At 42.9% G+C, this 18,879-nt stretch overlaps 1 protein-coding gene across 4 annotated transcripts in view; it reads left to right on the forward strand.

Moving 5' to 3' along the window:
* KCNK10 (potassium two pore domain channel subfamily K member 10) overlaps nt 1-18,879 on the forward strand; it is a 375,826-nt gene that overhangs the window by 317,609 nt on the left and 39,338 nt on the right. For all 4 annotated transcript variants that reach the window (XM_085626582.1, XM_085626584.1, XM_085626581.1 and 1 more), the window contains one exon: nt 18,554-18,740. In XM_085626582.1, coding sequence (XP_085482708.1) covers nt 18,554-18,740 — 187 coding nt within the window. The remainder of the gene's footprint in view (nt 1-18,553; nt 18,741-18,879) is intronic.

Genomic DNA, 18,879 nt, shown 5'->3' on the forward strand with positions numbered 1-18,879 from the left:
CATTTGAACGGGTTAACTGCTCACCTTTTGTTTTCTTTTTGCTGTACTCAGGTGTTAAACTAATGCTAATGAAGAAACATTTTTGAGTAGACAGTTTTAAGATGTATTAAAATGATAAAACAACAACATACTACTATCGCAGAGTTGTTGCATTGTGCTATAGGATTTGCTTTCTCATGCCGCATCATTTAGTCAACTTTGCTGCATAATTTGGTCTTCCAATACCGCCTAAATCCAGTGCCCCTTTCAATCTGTTTCTGTGCGCGGCTGTGCTTAAGGCAGCATCGCTATGGCAGCTGCTATCACTGTCCAGTTGGAGGGCAGCAGACAGCCTTCATTACCTCTCACTCAGCAGTTTGACAAACTCTGGTGACAATGACTAAGGCAGGACTGGGAGGCCCATTGCACGCTCGCTCGGTGTGAGCAAGCTCGCCGTGCGAGAAACGCGCAACTGTAACCAACAACGGCTGTTGTCCACCCTTCGAGTGATCGCATCCTTTTGGATTGGCTTGGAGACATATACATATATATATACATACTCTTTCCTTTCAGAGGTCGATCATTCTTGTTGTTTTTGCACTGACGTAGTGTGCGGTATTGGGCAAATTACTTTTGGCTCTTGGCCACCGCTTAGAATTCAGCTTCGGCTGCTGCTCAAAAGTCCTTTCTATCTGCAGGCCTGTCAGGTTGCCCTTTTCAAATTGGTGTTTCAGCCCATCCTCCCGGTGGGTCGGTTTCATTATACATTTCACTAAAGTCCAAACAATGGCTGAACACAGAAAGTGCCCGCCTGCTTGCCTCCTCCTCCTCCTCCGCGCCCAGGATGTAACGCAGAGGTGGTCAAGGAGGCTGGCAGGCTGCATGGCACAAGGCTTTACAGTACATATCATGGGCCACCTTAAACAATCAATTGATCACACTGAAATTCCTGAAAGCATCTAGAAAGGGAAATGGCTATTGCCTAACCTGGATCTGTAGAGACCTGAGTAAGGCCACAGAATAGTGGTTGGCTGCCTCACTCGCCTTCTCCTGCCTCACCATGGTTCCTGCATACCCGAGGGACGCGGGAGAATGTGGGCAGTGCTGCGGCTGTGCAGGCCTCTGCGTTCCCCTGTCTGCGTGACCAGCAGCTCAGCGTGAGCCACTGTTAGTGTAGCACTCAAGCGAGAGCGGAGAGCTCAGATATGAGTAGGGTTCCAGGAAGGCACAGGAGGCCAGGTTTATTTTTTTAAATATATTTTAGTGGTGTAGGGGTGATTGTAACAAAGAGCAGTAAATGCGGGTGGGAGAGGACAGAGTTTACTTCTTAGTTTTGTGGTGAAAGAGAGCTGATTAAATGCATAAGGTTTGGGTGGCAGGAGGCAAGGTATAACATTTGGGAGGGGATGCCATGTTATGTTTGCATACCTCATTGCTTCTCTGCCCCTCCATAGCTGTTGAACGGAGGGGCATACACAACATAAAATTACAAATGGGTATTTTTTTCAGCTTGGGTTCTTAGTCACATAATTAACAACTTGAGATTTTCTACCATTGCTTTTTGATGTCACTCAGAAGGGGAAACAGCCCTCACATCGCATGCGTTACAACGCATGCGATTACAACGCGATCGTTACAACGACCACGTTATTACATTGCAGTACCAGTACAACGCAAGTCGTTACAACCACTTGCTGTAGGTGGTGCTCTAAACTAAGGAATAGTATAATTTACTATTCCAACACCTTCTCTACTGTTGCACACACTGGAGTTTGAATAGTAAATTATACTATTCTTAAGTCAATTGCGCCCCCTAGAGCAAGTTGTTGTAACGACTTGCGTTGTAATGGTACTGCGATGTAACAACACGGTCGTTGTAACGACCGCATTGTAATCGCTTGCGTTGTAAATGCATGCGATGTAACCAGCTACATTCCTCAGAACCCCTCACTGAACAATATCCCCTGTATTCACTATTACCCATATAAAATTATTATGTGCTTTATGGTTATTAATATATTAACTGAATAAAGAATTTGATGATGATGATGACATCAGCACTGTTACCCTGCTTTAATTCTATATCTTGTTCTTCATAATGATGCCTATAAGGCACAGTCCTATGCTGATGTCACTTAAGGGCTGACATTGAGGCCTGGTGTGAGGAAGGTGATGTGCTGCAACAGCCCACTAGAATGCCAAGCTTGCCACAACCCATTTTGATGCTTAAATTTTGGTGCTGTTCTCTTTTTTCCTCACTTTATTTCATTTGATGATTTGCTATGAAAACTTGCTGCGTTTTTGCACCTCTCAGATTACCTGACTGATATCATGCTTTGTTTGCCCATTACCCTCCTCAGATTATGTGATTGATTTCATGTTTTGTTTGTCCATTACCTCCTCAGATTATATGATTGACTTCATGCTTTGTTTGTCCATTACCTCCTCAGATTACATGACTGACTTCATGTTTTGTTTGCACATTACCCTCCTCTGATTACGTGACTGACTTCATGCTTTGATTGTCTATTACCCTGCTTATATTAAGTGACTGACTTCATGTTTTGTGTGCCCATTACCCTCCTCAGATTATGTGACTGATTTCATGTTTTGTTTGCACATTACTCTCCTCAGATTACGTGACTGACTTCATGCTTTGTTTGTCTATTACCCTTCTTATATTAAGTGACTGACTTCATGTTTTGTTTGCCCATTTCCCTCCTCAGATTATGTGACTGACTTCATGTTTAGTTTGCACATTACCCTCCTCAGATTACGTGACTGACTTCATGCTTTGATTGTCTATTACCCTGCTTATATTAAGTGACTGACTTCATGTTTTGTGTGCCCATTACCCTCCTCAGATTATGTGACTGATTTCATGTTTTGTTTGCACATTACTCTCCTCAGATTACGTGACTGATTTAATGTTTTGTGTGTTTTGTGTGTCTAATACCCTTTCCATATTAAGTGACTGACTTCATGTTTTGTTTGCCCATTACTGTCCTCAGATTATGTGACTGATTTCATGTTTTGTTTGTCCATTACCTCCTCAGATTATATGATTGACTTCATGGTTTGCTTGTCCATTACCTCCTCAGATTATATGATTGACTTCATGGTTTGCTTGTCCATTACCTCCTCAGATTATATGATTGACTTCATGCTTTGTTTGTCCATTACCTCCTCAGATTACATGACTGACTTCATGTTTTGTGTGCCCATTACCCTCCTCAGATTATGTGACTGATTTCATGTTTTGTTTGCACATTACTCTCCTCAGATTACATGACTGACTTAATGTTTTGTTTGTCTAATACCCTCCTCAGATTACGTGGCTGACTTCATGTTTTGTTTGCCCATTACCCTGCTTGGATTACGTGACTGACTTCATGTTTTGTTTGCCCATGACCCTCCTCAGATTACGGAATTGATGTCATGTTTTGGATTGCCCAATGACCCTTCTCAGATTAAGTGACTGACTTCATGTTTTGTTTGCCCATTACCTCCCCAGATTGTGATTCACTTCATGTTTTGTTTGCCCATTACCTCCTCAGATTACGTGACTGGCTTCATACTTTGTTTGCCCATTACCCTGCTCAGATTACGTGACTGATATCATGTCTTGTTCGGTCATTATCAAAATTGTCTATAATATTACTCCACCATTGATGCAATTGCCCACCTTTGCTGTAATGTGGAGTTACTTCTGAAAGGCTGGTAAAGCAGAAACTAAACTAGTCATATGCCAAGATGATGTACATTTTTGTTCATTTAAACATTTTAAGCAGGTTTAAAACTTTACAGATATTTGTAGATGCTTGCTTAATGCCTATACAATAAATATTCAATTTTTCAGACCTTCTTTTATTTATGTAATGCGACTTTTGTAAAGCGCTGTGTATCGTCTTTTCTCCCCTCAAAGCACACTAGCTTTAACAGAGCCTAATTTTAAAGCAGTGGGCCAAGAGTTGGAGTCCAATCGGTGATGAGGGCTTAATTTGATATGCTTCATTGCAGACACCAGGTACAAGGAGTTCAGTTGAATGCAAACCAGAAAATGTCATGTTTTAGCCCCTTCGGTGAATGAAACTGGATTGTTAAACTATGGGATAGAGAGACCTTAGTCTTAATGTGAGGTGTGGCTGAGATCTTACAATAGTCACACAGTCTAGCTCCCCCTGAAAGTGGAATCCTGACTATATCCTTGGTAGCTTGTTACAAACGTCAATGCATTTCTGCAGAGAAAAGAGCATGTGGTGGCGTGACCAACAACTTCAAAACATGATTACAATTAAGACGCGTGGAGTAGGCCTGGGCAAAATGTTAATTATGACGGACTAATATGGAGTAATTTCAATAATTATGCATTACTGTTGTGAAATAACCAAAATGACGCGATTACACCAACTTCAGCGATTCGGGCCAACAATCCTACTGCAGGAGCATAGGAGCCAGTGGCTGCTGGTTACTGCTGTTCATGTCCCATAGCATTTAGTGCTCTTTTCTTAGAGAAAAATGCATCCTCTGGCACTTTTTGGGTGCAAGGGAGCATTTTGCGCGAGGAAAGTAGTACTGAATGCTGGATTATGCTTCTAATACAATTACACACAATTATGAATAATTAATCTAGAGAGATTTACAGCAGTTATGCCCACCCCTAAAATGGAGGGTAAAATTCCCAGGACCATTTAGTTACCACGAACTGCGTTCAAAGATCAAGATGATATTAAATCAATTAGTTCTGAGTTATGGCTAAGGTTTTTTTCGAGCAAAGTAAATTGGGATGCTTTTTAAATAAATAATAGTTTTGTGTCCATTTTCAATGTGCCAGACACACTCCAAGGATTAAATCTAACCCAGACATTTTACCACTTGCCTGAATCATATGACTATTATATCAACCTATTGCTTGATTAAAAATAGAATTATCTAATATCATACATGTGTGCACAGTGAGCCTTGATGTCATTGATCAGAGGGATCCCTAGCCAGTTGCCTGTCAACCTCAGGTCACAAGCCGTAGGTTCAGCAAGAAAAGAAACCCAAGGTCCATCAGAAAAAGTAATAAAGAGGAATGACATTTCAAAGATTGGTCAAAGTTACTGGCAAGTTGGGAAATCTCTCTATGTTACCGTAGCCCATTTTATCACATTCTTTAAACAAAGCAATTATGGGCCCAGGTCACCTACTCTTAGATGTGGACTTACATGTCTCTAACCCCAATGGAGCCTCCGCCACTAGGATTTACGATTGTAAAATTACTGCTCATAACTTTTTACACATAGGCAGAGACCACCTCATCAGGGCCTGAGGCTTCCTTATGGAAAAGTATAGGAAACATTAAAAGGTTTATTAAACTTTAAAACTATATTAAAGTATTTTGATGCAAAATATTAATGTAAAAGAATTTGTAATATTTATTTACACCTACAACTAATAAGATAAAATATTACTTCACATTAAATGAAATGTATTTAAATAAGTAATTTATTAAAATATATTGAAACAATTAATAATAAAAAAACATTAAATATCCCACCTGCAGTGACATTTATTTTTATTTACCATGTATTTTAATTAAGTAAATTAGTAATTTAGTAAATTGCTTTTAATTTTTTAACAAAAAATTAAGGGCCAGATGTACGACCGTGGATATAGTGTCTCGCAAATTGCGAGTTTTTTGCGACTCGCGATTTGCGAGGCGCTATTTTAAATGTACAACAGTGTCTTTCACACTGTTAGTGATTCCCAATGGGGTCGCAAATTGAGAAGCTCGTGAATATTAATGAGCCTCTCCCAATTTGCCACCCCATTGGGAATGGCAGGCCCTCCCAGATATGGTGGCCTGCTGGGCTCAGCAGACCACCATGTCTATGACTACTTTTAAATAAAGCAGTTTTTTTTAATGCAGCCCGTTTTCCTTAAAGGAAAACTGGATGCATTTAAAAAAAGTAAGATTTGAAACGTTTTCATTTCATTTTATAAGCACAGGCAGAAGACCCTGGGACCACTGCCTGCCCTTAAAAAATATTTTCCCCTGCATTTGCAAAGGTTAAGGGGTCCCCTGGGGACCCCTTCCCTTTTGAGAGTGCATTACCACCCTCTTGAAGAGGGTGGTAATTTGCGAGTGTTTTGCACCCACAATTGCGGACGCAAAACATTCTTACATAGGGTTGTGCTCGCTATTAGGAAGGGAACACCCCTTCCTATAATAACGAGTCGCAAAACCCTATATCATGACTCGTAAAAAATTGCGAGTCGCAAAATAGGGTGTGTACATTCCCCATGCAGTTTTTGCATGCACAAACGTGTTCTCAAACCCGTTTGCGCATGCAAAGGTGGTCGCACATCTGGCCCTTTATCTTTAATTTAATTTGAAATGTAATGTTTATTATTACATTGTATATAAATATAATAATTATTTATTAATTATATTATATATCATTTACCATTATAAAAATCTATTTATATTTTAAAAGTTTAAATAATTTTATTTAGTTGAGTTTATTTGCTGTGGGGTGCGATTTTAATTCACTGACTCCATTATTTTCTATGGGAGTGTTTTGTAGTACCAATGAGAGGGCATGTGTGGTGCCTGACTTACTCCAATGCTATTCTTTTCTTTCTTTAACTTTATTGTACAGTTAATTAAAACTCACAATGTTAAAAACTTCTGTCATTAAAATCATTTAAACCTTGTTTTGCACATATGTTATTAGAGTAAAAGAAAAATTGTATTTTACATACTATAAGATCGTATCAGTCTCAATTGCGTTATCTGTGTAGTCCTTGGCAAGTTCCTTAACGGTCTGTTCCTTTATTAGATTGAAATGCTGTTGCTTGCTGTTCTTCAATATTCCATATGGCTAGTTCTTAAGTCTTCTGGCCACTATGTCAAAGTACGTTGTCAGTCTGCAGTTAAGCTGGATCTCTTCAGGTTTAAGGCACAGCATCACAGCCTGCCTGCAGCTTGTTATGCCCTTTTGGTTCCATAATACGCGGAGTAAGGCAAATTATGTGTATTAGGTCCTCTTTCCCTGTTCTACAAAGACGGCAAAGGTGTTCTACTGCTCCCCTTTTCCATGGTGCCAGGTGAGGTAGTATTGGTAGAATGCCAAAGCGCAGATTTAGAAATGTATCTTTTGTCTTCCGTGTAAGACCCGTTTTCAGGTATTCCTGTGGGCTAAGAGCTTTATAATCTTTCAGCACTGTCCATCCATGAGCCCTCTTGGCCAAAGTTTCTTTATCTTCTATGCATGATATAATTTTAGTTACTTTTGTTACCACCTTTTTGAAGCTTTTGTTGTCTGTGGATGACTCCCAGAGGTTAATTCCAAGTATTCCAGTGATTCTGGTAGATACTTCTTGGCAGGTGAATTCTCTCGAGTAGACAGTTCGGTCCAAAGGTGGGCGTTTAGAGATCCTTTCTCCGCACCTCTGATTTTGCGACATCTTTTTATGTAGGCGCCTCTTCTTTCCACCGTTTGTCTCTGGAGACCAAATTCGAGGCGGATTTGGGCGGGCGACACATAGTTCAGCAGATGGAAAATTGCCCTGTATGCTCTACTGATAATTTTATCTAGAGTGGTCGCGTCTTTCCCTTGCATGGGTTCACTACCGTATGTGAGCATTGGCTGTAAACGTGCTCTGATCACCTGTAGAAGTGGATCCAGTGATCGAACAGGAAGAACTTTCTTCAGGGGCTTCATAGAGAAGTAGAATGTTGTGCCCTTCTGACGGATGGCCTCCCGTTGAGGTTTAAACAAACCTCTGCTGTCTAATAATACACCAAGGTATTTATAGTTGGTTACACGATCTAGCCTCTGTCCATCCAGGAACCATGTAAGTTTCTTTGTTTTATTGTAATTCACTGACATAACATTCGATTTGTTTAAGTTGATCTTTAATGCATTGTTTATTGAGAATTTGTTGGTGGTGTCCAGGAGGTGTTGTAGTCCAATTGGGGACTGACTTATTAAGACCAAGTCGTCTGCAAATAGGAGATTTGATAGCGAGATGACTCCCAACTGTGAAGCATGTGATTTGGCTTTGTCCAGTTCTCCAGGTAGGGGTTAAACAGCATGGGGGCTAGAACGCATCCTTGTTTTAGGCCTTTGGTGGTGTTGATTTGCCTTGAAAGGTGCGCTCCAGATCCCAGTTTGATCTTGACCCAAGTGTTGGTATACAGTAGTATCAGCTGTTTCAGAAGTGGCCCGAGTATCCCCCATTTTTTCAGTTTCTGCCAGAGTTTGCTGCGGTCTACATGGTCAAACGCTGCGCTATAATCTATGAAGCATGGAAATAGTGAGCTCTTAGCTGTCTTAACTGCATCAATCAGTTGAGTTAGTGCCATGATATTAGTTATTGTGCCCTGGCCTCTGCAGAATCTGGTTTGGTTTACTGAGATGATATGTTTTGAAGTTGCCCAGGATGTTAGTTCCTCCAAGAGGAGTCCCGCATAGTACTTTGCGTCTGTGTCAGTTAGGGCGATAAGTCGATGATTGCTTGGATTACTCCTTTCGCCCTGTTTATAGGTCAGACTTATTATTGATCCTCTCCAGGATGTTGGACATATCGCTGTTTCCCTAATTACCTGGAAGACTGGCGCCAGTGTATCGCTCCAGAAGTCAACATCTTGCTTGTACATTATTGGCGGGATTCCGTTAGGGCCAGGAGTTCCTTCCAGTTTCCCTTTTGTTATTTGTAGCTTGATCCTAGCCGCTGTTACTACGTGGTTTTTTCCTTCCTGCCTGATGGTAGTTTAGAGCTTGTTGTTCCTTTCTCCTCCAGATTTGCAAGTTTGCACAAGATCTCAGCCTGGTTGGTGTCGTTGTTTACTTCGTGTTTGTGTGTTCCTATGTTATTAGCACATGTGTTCATCATGATGGTCCGAGTTTTTCCTCTAGGTGGGTCCCCCTCTGGGTTTTTATCATTGAAATGATTTGATAAGTAGTGTGCCCGTTCAGATTCAGATATATGTAAGTTTATTCCATTATGTCCTGGCCGTTGAAGGCTATGGATTGTTTTCCAGAATCTGGCGCTGTTCTTCTGTTTCGAGTCATACACGATTTTCGCCCAGAGTTCCTCGTTCGTTTGCCTATTCTTTTCCAAAATCATCTTTTTTTGCTGAGCCTTTAGGGTTCGCAGCTCCTTTTGCAGGGCTTCATTGTTTGATTGCTTGCGGAGCTGCCTTAGGGTCTGGTTTATTATCCGTTTTAGGTTTTTTATCTCTGACGTGGTTACCTTTCCCAATAGGTTGCAAGATATGTTCCCTATGCGGGATTTTTGTTCTGTGGCATATATTGTTCTGAGTTCCTTTACGAATTCTTCCCAAACTTCTAATGGGTTCTTTGACAAGGCTAAGCTGGAGTACATTTAAGACCATTTTAGTCCCTATTTTCCAGCCACTTATTCCTTCCACAGTTCCTATTAAAACATACACGTACATGTGCAGAGGTCTCCGCACACATGGCGGACACCTGAGTACAGTAATGACAGAAATGGAGGAGGTGGAGGTCTCCACGCTTAGGGGCTCATTAGGATGGCTGGCGGACTTTATTCCGCCCACCATCCTCGTGGAGCTGGGACCGGCCGCCATACGTGCGGCGGTCCCACACTGCTAATTAGGATGCGACCGCCACCCTGGTGGTCGCTTTCCACATATTTGACATTGCAGTGGGCGCTGCTGTAAGCAGCACCCGCCGCAGTGCCAAAGTGCCTTACTGTGCATTGCGATGCCCAACGTGGCAGGCACCGCGAGGTGTCTGCCACCTTGTGCATGGCAATGTAGGGGGGTACCATAGGTACTCCCCAAGTGCAGCCCCCCACCCTCCTGGTAACGACTGCGTTGTAATGGAATGTGTGAAAAGCGCATTCGTAGTGAAGAGACATAGTCCCATTTTAAGCCCAGAGCTACTCCCGTGTTTTCAGTGGAGCTCTCAACATTCCATGGCTGGCAGACCCACTGAGATAGCCTGTGGGTCTGAGGAGCAGGGAAGACAGACAGGGGCATCATCGGCCCGCCTATGGGCTATTTTGTGAGGAAGGGCTAGTGCAGAGACTGCCTCACACCTGCCAGAACCCTAGCAGGATTGAATTAGATTGGACCCACCCTCTTGGTTCAGGAATGAGCACGCACAACAAATGTGTATTACAATTCTTTAATGTTCGCTAACCTATTGGAAAGGTTAGTAGAACATTAACATTGCTAACTAATTAAAAAACTGATTGCAAAAATTGCTTAATATAATAAAAATACAAAATAAAATAAAATAAAAACAGCCTACCAAAAGCTTACTGTCAGTTAACCTGAGCAGGAATATATGACGTTATCACGCAGTCTTTTTCCCCGCAGGGAATTACAACGCGGTTGTTACAATGACCGCGTTGTAATTCTGCATACCATTACCCCGCAAGTCATAACAACGACTTGCGGAGGGGCGGCGCTGGATGTTGGAACAGTATAATTTACTATTCCAACTCCAGTCTGTGCGGACGGTAGGGAAGGTGTTGGATTTAAATCCAACACCTCCCCCCTCCCGCAAGTCGTTGTTCCGACTTGCGGGGTAATGGTATGCAGAATTACAACGCGGTTGTTGTAACGACCGTGTTGTAATTCCCTGCGGGGAAAAAGTTTCGTAGTAAACGTTGTTTACCCCTGAGAAGATGTATCCAATCCTCGTCATACCTTAACTCTCTTAGGTGTGTTCAACTCTTGCTTTGTCAATGCTTCATGTCCACAGGCAAATAGCTTCTTCGTTCTTACAAGTGTCTCATCAGCAATGAATTTTCATCTACAACTAAAACTAGGGATAATTATACTATTTTTCAAATAGCAACAGAAATTGTGTGAATAGACAGAGCTTGCAACATTGGTGAAGTGATAGCTCGAGTTAACCAGTGTTCATAGGCAGAAGTTGTAGGAAATACGCACGTATAAACACAACATTAAAATTAGAATTTTGTGTCACAAAGTGGCCTGTGTATGTTATTACTAAACAAAAACATTAGTAATAAAAGATATATACGTTTATAATCGAAAATACATTTTTTGATTTGGGAATAGCTTGGGACCCCATGGACAGACCAACACCAAATTTGTCATGACAGTAGAACTTTACTCAGCAAGTGGGCTTTTCTTGATTTACTATCATTCCGTTTAGCAGTGTTTGAGATATTCGCATTACGAAAAGAAGTTGGACAGTCATGAAAGGGTTAATGCATACTATATCTTGGCAGTTTTCGTCCACGCGCTATCTTCCTACCACGAAAATTTAAAAAGTGAATACCTCCCTTGAATGAGGGGGCTTTCTACTCTCAACATCCATCTCAGGTTCACACTCTCAGAACTGAAACTGCAGACCCTGAAAGCTCAGATCGGCTGCTCGCAAAATAAGATTTTCCTTGGTGACATGAGGCACTAAAAAAAGCAAAGCTCAAACCTCAGTGGTGGGATCCCGCAAGGGCCACCAAACACAAAAATCAAAAAGAACAAAGCTTTTCCATGTCACTGGAATCTGTTGTCTATTTATGAGGCTTTGGGCTTGCCACAAACAAATTAGCACCCATGTTTATATTACCATGGACTATGATACCTGTGGACCAACGTTGAGACCTTTTCATCGCCAGCAGTTTTGGTACAGAGGCCCTAGAGTTGGGGCATCATTTTTGATGTGTCGAGTCCCCAGCCTCAAAATTTAGTTTGCAGACTATTGACACCTTTTGATGACATTAAAATTTTAAAAAGTAAAAATCCTTTCCATAAAAATGTCCGCTTAGGTGTGGGCTAACATCAGAATCAATTCTGGGAGGGGGTGTGAATATAGTGAAGTCAGCTAATTTTGTGTTGCACTGTGTCCTTGGTCTCTAGAGTGAGTCAGCAGACTCTGAATTCATTGGTTGAGAGTTCAGCTAACCTCCCACCACAAAACATGCCTTTTCCTTGACAACAGAAGAAACAGCCACCATTTTCTGAGGAGCAGAAGACCTGAGCAGGGGGTACTAATACTCACTTCTCAATTTGCAGCAGAAATGGTATAGACATGGGAAGGAGAGATCCCAGGATAGTACAGGACCCTCCTGTGCTGCTCTATAGGATGATGAATAATTAGTCCAATGCCTTGGGAAGACTAAAGAGGTAAAAAGAGACAGTCAGTTCTTTAGCCACCCCCCAGGCAATAAGAGGTGTTACAGGAGAAACGATATCCCCGCCTGAACCTTTTGATTCTGGTTTGTATGTGGTGCATGACGAACATCTGCTGTGGGGAACAGAGTCCCAGCATTGGGAATGACGGGAAACATCGGTTACAACGCGGTCTTTACACCGCAATGCGTTTACAACGTGGCCATTACAACGCAAGTCATTACAACGACTTGCGCTGGATGGCGCTATACACTAAAGAATAGTGTGATTTACTATTCCAACACCTTTCCTACTGTTACGTAGGCTGGAGTTGGAATAGTAAATCATACTATTCCTAAGTCCAGGGCCCTCCAGCGCAAGTCGTTGTAACGACTTGCGTTGTAATGACTGCGTTGTAGACGCATTGCGGTGTAAAGACCGCAATGTAACATCATACATTCGGATTGACATATGGGGAACATTTCCAGAAAAAAAGTAATGACAAAAAAATTGAAAAGTATCCATTTGCCACATTAGTTATAAAACAGTTACTCATGCAAAAAACACAAAAACGCAACATTCCCCCTAAAAAACAACAAAACATCAATCAATCAATCATGTTCTTATAAAGTGCTGCAAATCATCCGTGAGGGTCTGATGGCACTGGCGTTGATAGCTGCTGTGAGGTGATCTGTTCATTCAAACAACCTGGACTTGAGTTCTCGCCTGAACAAAACACAGGGAGTCATTATGATGGCTGAAGGACCGCCACTGCCAGGCTGGTGGTGGCGGTCCTTCCGCCATCACCCAGCTCATTACCCACCGCCAAATTAGGATGGCGGTGGGTATCGCGGCGGACGCAACGTCTGTCCGCCGCTTATCCATCTGAGGCAATCGCACCGATTGCCTGGCGGACGGAACAGGGCCACTAATATGGTGGTGATGCCTGGCAGGCACCGCCCGCCATATTAGGATGTGGGTATTGGGAAAGCCTTTGCATGGCGGCGTGGCTGCCATGGAAAGGCTGGCGGGGATTGGGTTTGGGGGCCCGTTGCGGGCCCCCCTTGTGGGGGGGGGTGTTGCTGCACTGGGGGGTACCCATGGTACCCTACTGGGTAACCATGGTAACCTAATTCATTTCCATGGACCAAGTGGCAGGCACAGCGTGCTGCCTACCACGTGGTGCAGGGAAATGCGGAGCAAGCACCTTTAACATTGCGGACCGTGCTGCAGCCAGCAGCACAGCCAACAATGTTAAAGGCCCAAGATGCGGCCGCCGCAATCTTATCGCAGTGGTGGGACCGCCGCATGTCTGGTGGGCGGTCCCAGCACTGTTACGATGGTGGGCGGACTGATGTCCGCCCACCATCATAATGAGCCCCATGGTTCTTTTGAGTACCATCAACAAAAATGAGAAACCAACTTGTCTCTATACATGGGTTGGCCCATCGGGGACACCCAGAGAAGCTAGGCTGGAAGGCGTGGCAATAGGGCAGTCTTTGCTGCCAATCTCCGGTCAGGACAGCCAAAGTCCCACATTGGATGGTTAGGTTGGCCGTGCAGAGCAGGGGGCCATCCACTGCTGATTGATAACACGGGCTAGCCTACGCAGGATAATGAATGGCCCTAGTCAGGGATGTGTGCATTTCATGTCTTGGCCCCGTTGTCTATTCATGTCTCAGTCAGGTTGTCTCTAAATGTGCTCCGTCTCTGTGACTGTCTCTCATTCTCAGCATTTTCATGTCAACCACTCTCTTTTTCTGTCTCTCTCATCCTGAAACTCCTCCCTTTTCTCTGCACTTTGCCTTCCGCTCTGTTTCTAATTCTTAATTCTATGGCCTTCTGTCTCCTCGGCTTGGCACCATCTATGGCACTGCTCTTTTCAATCTGTTCCTCACCCCTACTTTGTTTACCTTCTATGATTAAAGCTTATTCTTATTCAAGGCCTAGCATTTCTCCGCCTCTTTCTGTAACATTTCATCTACTCCATATTGTTTCCCCCTTCACTCTAATATCTCTGGCTCTTTCTACACTCTTTTTTATAACATCCTCCTTTTACTCATCCTTTTATCTATTCAATAACGCTCTCCTCCTGCACCTTCCAATCTTTTGTCTCCCTCTGGCTACATTCTTCTTGCCCCTTCTCCCTCCCTCCACTTTTTTCCCTTTGCTGTCTGTTCTGAAGACATTTCCCCTTTCTCCTACCTCATTTTTTAAAAAAACCTTTGGAAGTATCTGCTTTCTCCTTTATTTCAGACATTCTGATGCACTGTCTGCGTGCGGGTGGGGGAGGGGGAGGTGGTGAGGGTGGCAAGGAGCGGGTGCTGCTTAATTGAACTCCCACCTGTTAATTCCCAGAGCAAAGTTATTTCACGTGAAGTGGATTCAAATGTATGTGCTGCTGTCGGGTCCTCGCTTCATTCCACTTCCAGTCTGGCGCATTGTAATGGGAAGCAGATTGCTTCAGAGCTGTGCAGGTCGTTTCGAGGCAGATGGACAAAACAAGGATGAAATTATATTGAAAGGTTCATATTGTCTCTATAAATTCAAATATTTTCTTGCAGAGCGCACGTTGTAAAGGGAGCTAATGGCACAGGTGTTTTATTCGGCTTGGCAAACTGTGACTAAATTGGAAGCTGATATTCAAACCAAAGAATTCCAGTTATGAAGTCAGGAGTATTTCACAGCACTGTAATAGATTCCTTCATCTAATCTCACCTAACCGCAGGATTTTTTTTAAACTTAGAAAGTGCATTCTTCTTAAGTGAACCGAGCATTAAGGGGCCGATTAACATGGCGGGCGGACTTGAGTCTGCCCGCCATGTTAGCGGAGATCGGGACCACCCGCCATTAAGGTTCCGCACCCCTAATTATGATGCAACCGCCACTGCGGTGGTCGCATCCAGGAATTTAACATTGCGGCGGGTGCTGCTGGCTGCAGCACCCGCTGCACTGCTAAATGGCCATGTCATGCATTTCCACGCACAACAAGGCAGGCACCACATGGTGCCTGCCACCTTGTGCATGGAAATGTAGGGGACACCTAGGGGGGTACCATGGGTACCCCAGTGTACAGCTGGCTCCCCCAACACAGAGGGGGCCACAACGGGCCCCCGAATCCAGCCTCTGCCAGCCTTGCCATGGAAAGGCTGGCTGACACCAGCATTGTAATCTGGCGGGTGGTGCCTGCTAGGCAATGCCACCATTTCCCCTGTCTTATCCGCCAGGCAATCTTAACGATTGCCTCTGGCGGAAGCGTGGCTGGCGTTCTTTGCGACCGCCACGCTTCTGGAACGATTCCCCCTGCCATCCCAATGTGGCGGGTGGAAATAGGCAATCAATTGGCGGAGGGACCGCCACCGCACGGATGGCGGTGGCGGACCCTCCGCCATCGTAATCGGCCCCTTAATGTATTCATGTTTACAAGGGTTACTTGCTTCTTTTTCTGCCGGATAGTATTACCTATATACAATTTGTTTTTTCGGCAGATAACTTCATAACTGCCATTATTTGGCCAAGTGCAATCTTGGGAAAACAAACCTACAAACCAACTCACTTTTAATTTGAACGGATTGCTGAGCTAGCCCTTATTTCTTTAAAAAGTAGAAACAATTGTATCACCATAACAAAGACCACAAAATGGCAGCTTCACTCTTACTTGAGAATAGAGCTTATAACAAATTAACGTACTTGTCTTCATAGCCCTCTTCGCTTTTCTCCGCATTTTGGGTGGCTCAAGCGAGGGTTTAAAAGTGCTAGACCACTACCATTTTGTAATCTCATAGTGCACCCTCAGCAGTATGAAATATTTTTGGTTATCAAGGACGGGAGGGATGGGAGGGGTAACAGTTCTGGAGCTATGCTCAGTAGCTTAAAGAGACTGGAGGTGCCACCCTGCAAGTTCCATGGAACGGGCCCCCCATGTTCTCAACCTGTTCAAGCCTTGCTCCCATGCACAGTGCCGTGAGCTTACTGTATGAGGGCAGTACCCCTATGCCCACAGAAATATATATAAGTAAGGTAGAATAAGCAATTCCCAGCGATGATAATAAACATGTAGTTTGGTATTCCTTGAGTACAATAGTGGTCAGAGATTATGTACTAATCGTCACATACATTAATTTTAATGTAGTAGAAAACAAATGAAAGCCTCTATTTAATTGCGAGACAGCAGAGAACATATACCAGCCAATATGTGTTTCGTCCCTTAATGACACGCAGGTCTGGGACTTTTTCAAGGCTGTTTAAGTATTGTTATTTAAAGATTTACAGACATTACAGTCTTGTTCATATATATGTTACACAAAGAAAAAAATAGAAGTAGAAGCAACGATAAAAACACGTAAACATTATATACAAGCGAAAAACAGACACAAAAAAAGAGGGAAACAAGCATAATTATAAATATGTATTAAGAAATACTATATGCATTTGCATACACAGTTCCTGTGCTACAATTTGTGCTTACAAACCACTCCATGATTTTCGTGAGAGATTTTATTTTTTCGAAATAGGGTAGCAAACTATCATATTCTGTGTCTTGGGGCCTGTGTTATAAGTGAAGAAATTAGGTTTTTAGGGCAGGGGCATTCAGGGAGGCCTAGATAGTGAGTCAAAAAGGTATTTGATAGGGAAATGGAACCCTGTTTGCACGTAGGGTCTCAGAAGTTGCTCGAATCGGTTACAGGCAGCAGGTTTACATAAGAAGTTTTTTATGTAAAAAATTGCGTTGTTGGTCTCACATGGATTGTAAGTAAGCGGTATTAGTCTGAAAGATTCAACATTTTGAGAAAAGGTTTATAAGCAAGCTCATGTTATTTATGTGCTTTAAAAGTTAACCTGAATTTAATGGGGTTTTTTAAGTAATAAGCACTTGCCTGCCCTTGTGGTTAATCTCTGACCACTATTTTACTCAAGGAATACAAGCATATTTTAGTATTATTGAGATTTGCCTACTCTACCTTACTTAAATGAAATATTTTTGGGGCTCAAACTCTAGGGGTCTGTAGCGCTAAGCCTTACAAACTGTGAGCTGTCAAAGGATACATTTTAGTTATTTCTTGCATTGTTACGTTTTGATTAGTGACAGCGGGTCTTGCCAAAGGGGTACCCACCACCCAAAAGACGTTTGTGTCCAGTGTGCAGGACATATTAGGGTGAGGCACAGGTACAGTATTCATTACAACCTTGTCCTGGTTTTGCTCGTATGGTTGACCACAACATACCCAGCTCACTGAACAGGGGCTTGCTTATTCCTGTACTTTTTTTCAAGCTAAGTTAGTGATGAAAAGTCCCAGCAGAGATGTGCCATGATTTTTTTTTGTTTCTGGACAAAGGATAAACATTCTACACAGCAATGCTTTTGTTTTTGTAAGAACTCCCAGGGGATGACAAACATATTGTCTTTGTTAATGCTTGTTTAGCACAAGAAGCAGTCGTGAATCTCATCCACGGCCCGTATAGGGCATGCTACCGGGGCGGTGACGTGGGGCGGGGCAGGGTTGTAAAATGCGGCATATGGCCGATTTCAGGTAAGTAACGAAAAAAAATAATAAAACGAATTTTGTTGCGCGCGCTGCATCGCATTTAGCGATGCAGCGCATGCAACAATTTTTTTTTTCCCCGTTACTTACCTGAAATCGTCCGTATGCCGCATTTTACAACCCCCCACCCTGCCCCCCCCCGCCCCACGTCACCGCCCCGGTAGCACGCCCTATAGGGTCCGTGACTGGTGAATCTGTACTGTCCTAAAAGTCCCCTCACAGATGACACTCGCACAACAGTATAGTTCAGTCTTTCATCTTGGTGAGTATGGAGATACTGCCCAATGCAAGGCAAGGAAACAAATACATGCATAAATAAGTGACCATAGATAAGCACCAGTATTTCTAGAGGATACATATATATAACAGAAATCCGTGAAGGAAATGTATTTACATAGAAATATATGATCCATAAACTCACAGCACCCCCTTACAGTGGTATGAATGCCCATGGTAAATTTCAACAAATCCGTGCAGGAAATGTATTTACATAGAAATATATGATCCATAAACTCCCTGCACCCCCTTGCAGTGGTATGAATGCCCATGGTAAATTTCAACAAATCCGTGCAGGAAATGTATTTACATAGAAATATATGATCCATAAACTCACAGCACCCCCTTGCAGTGGTATGAATGCCCATGGTAAATTTCAACAAATCCGTGCAGGAAATGTATTTACATAGAAATATATGATCCATAAACTCCCTGCACCCCCTTGCAGTGGTATGAATGCCCATGGTAAATTTCAAGATCATCTTTATTTATTACCATACCACTGTGGATGTGCAAGGTGAAGCACATAATATGGACATTCAATATGCTGGCTTTTAATTGTAATGACAATGCATGAAAGGTTTCCTGTACAGAAAAACAGGAGTCTGAGTTCCTTATTTTATTTTTCCAGAAGAAGCAGGTGAGCCAGACCAAGATCCGGGTGATTTCCACCATTCTCTTCATCTTGGCGGGCTGTGTGGTGTTTGTGACCATCCCGGCATTCATCTTCAAGCACATTGAAGACTGGACGGCGTTGGACTCCATCTACTATGTGGTTGTAACTCTGACAACGATTGGATTTGGTGACTTTGTAGCAGGTGAGCAATTCATGGGTGAAAGAGAGGACAACATTTTCTAGCAATATGAGGTCTAAATTTGAGAGTTGTGGCACTCCCAAGTGTGTGCGCCTCTGAGGGGATGTTAAGCAGTTTCATATGTGTAGATTTATTCATGAGT

This window comes from Triturus cristatus, chromosome 9 (assembly GCF_964204655.1).
Source record: "Triturus cristatus chromosome 9, aTriCri1.1, whole genome shotgun sequence".
Lineage (NCBI taxonomy): Eukaryota > Metazoa > Chordata > Amphibia > Caudata > Salamandridae > Triturus > Triturus cristatus.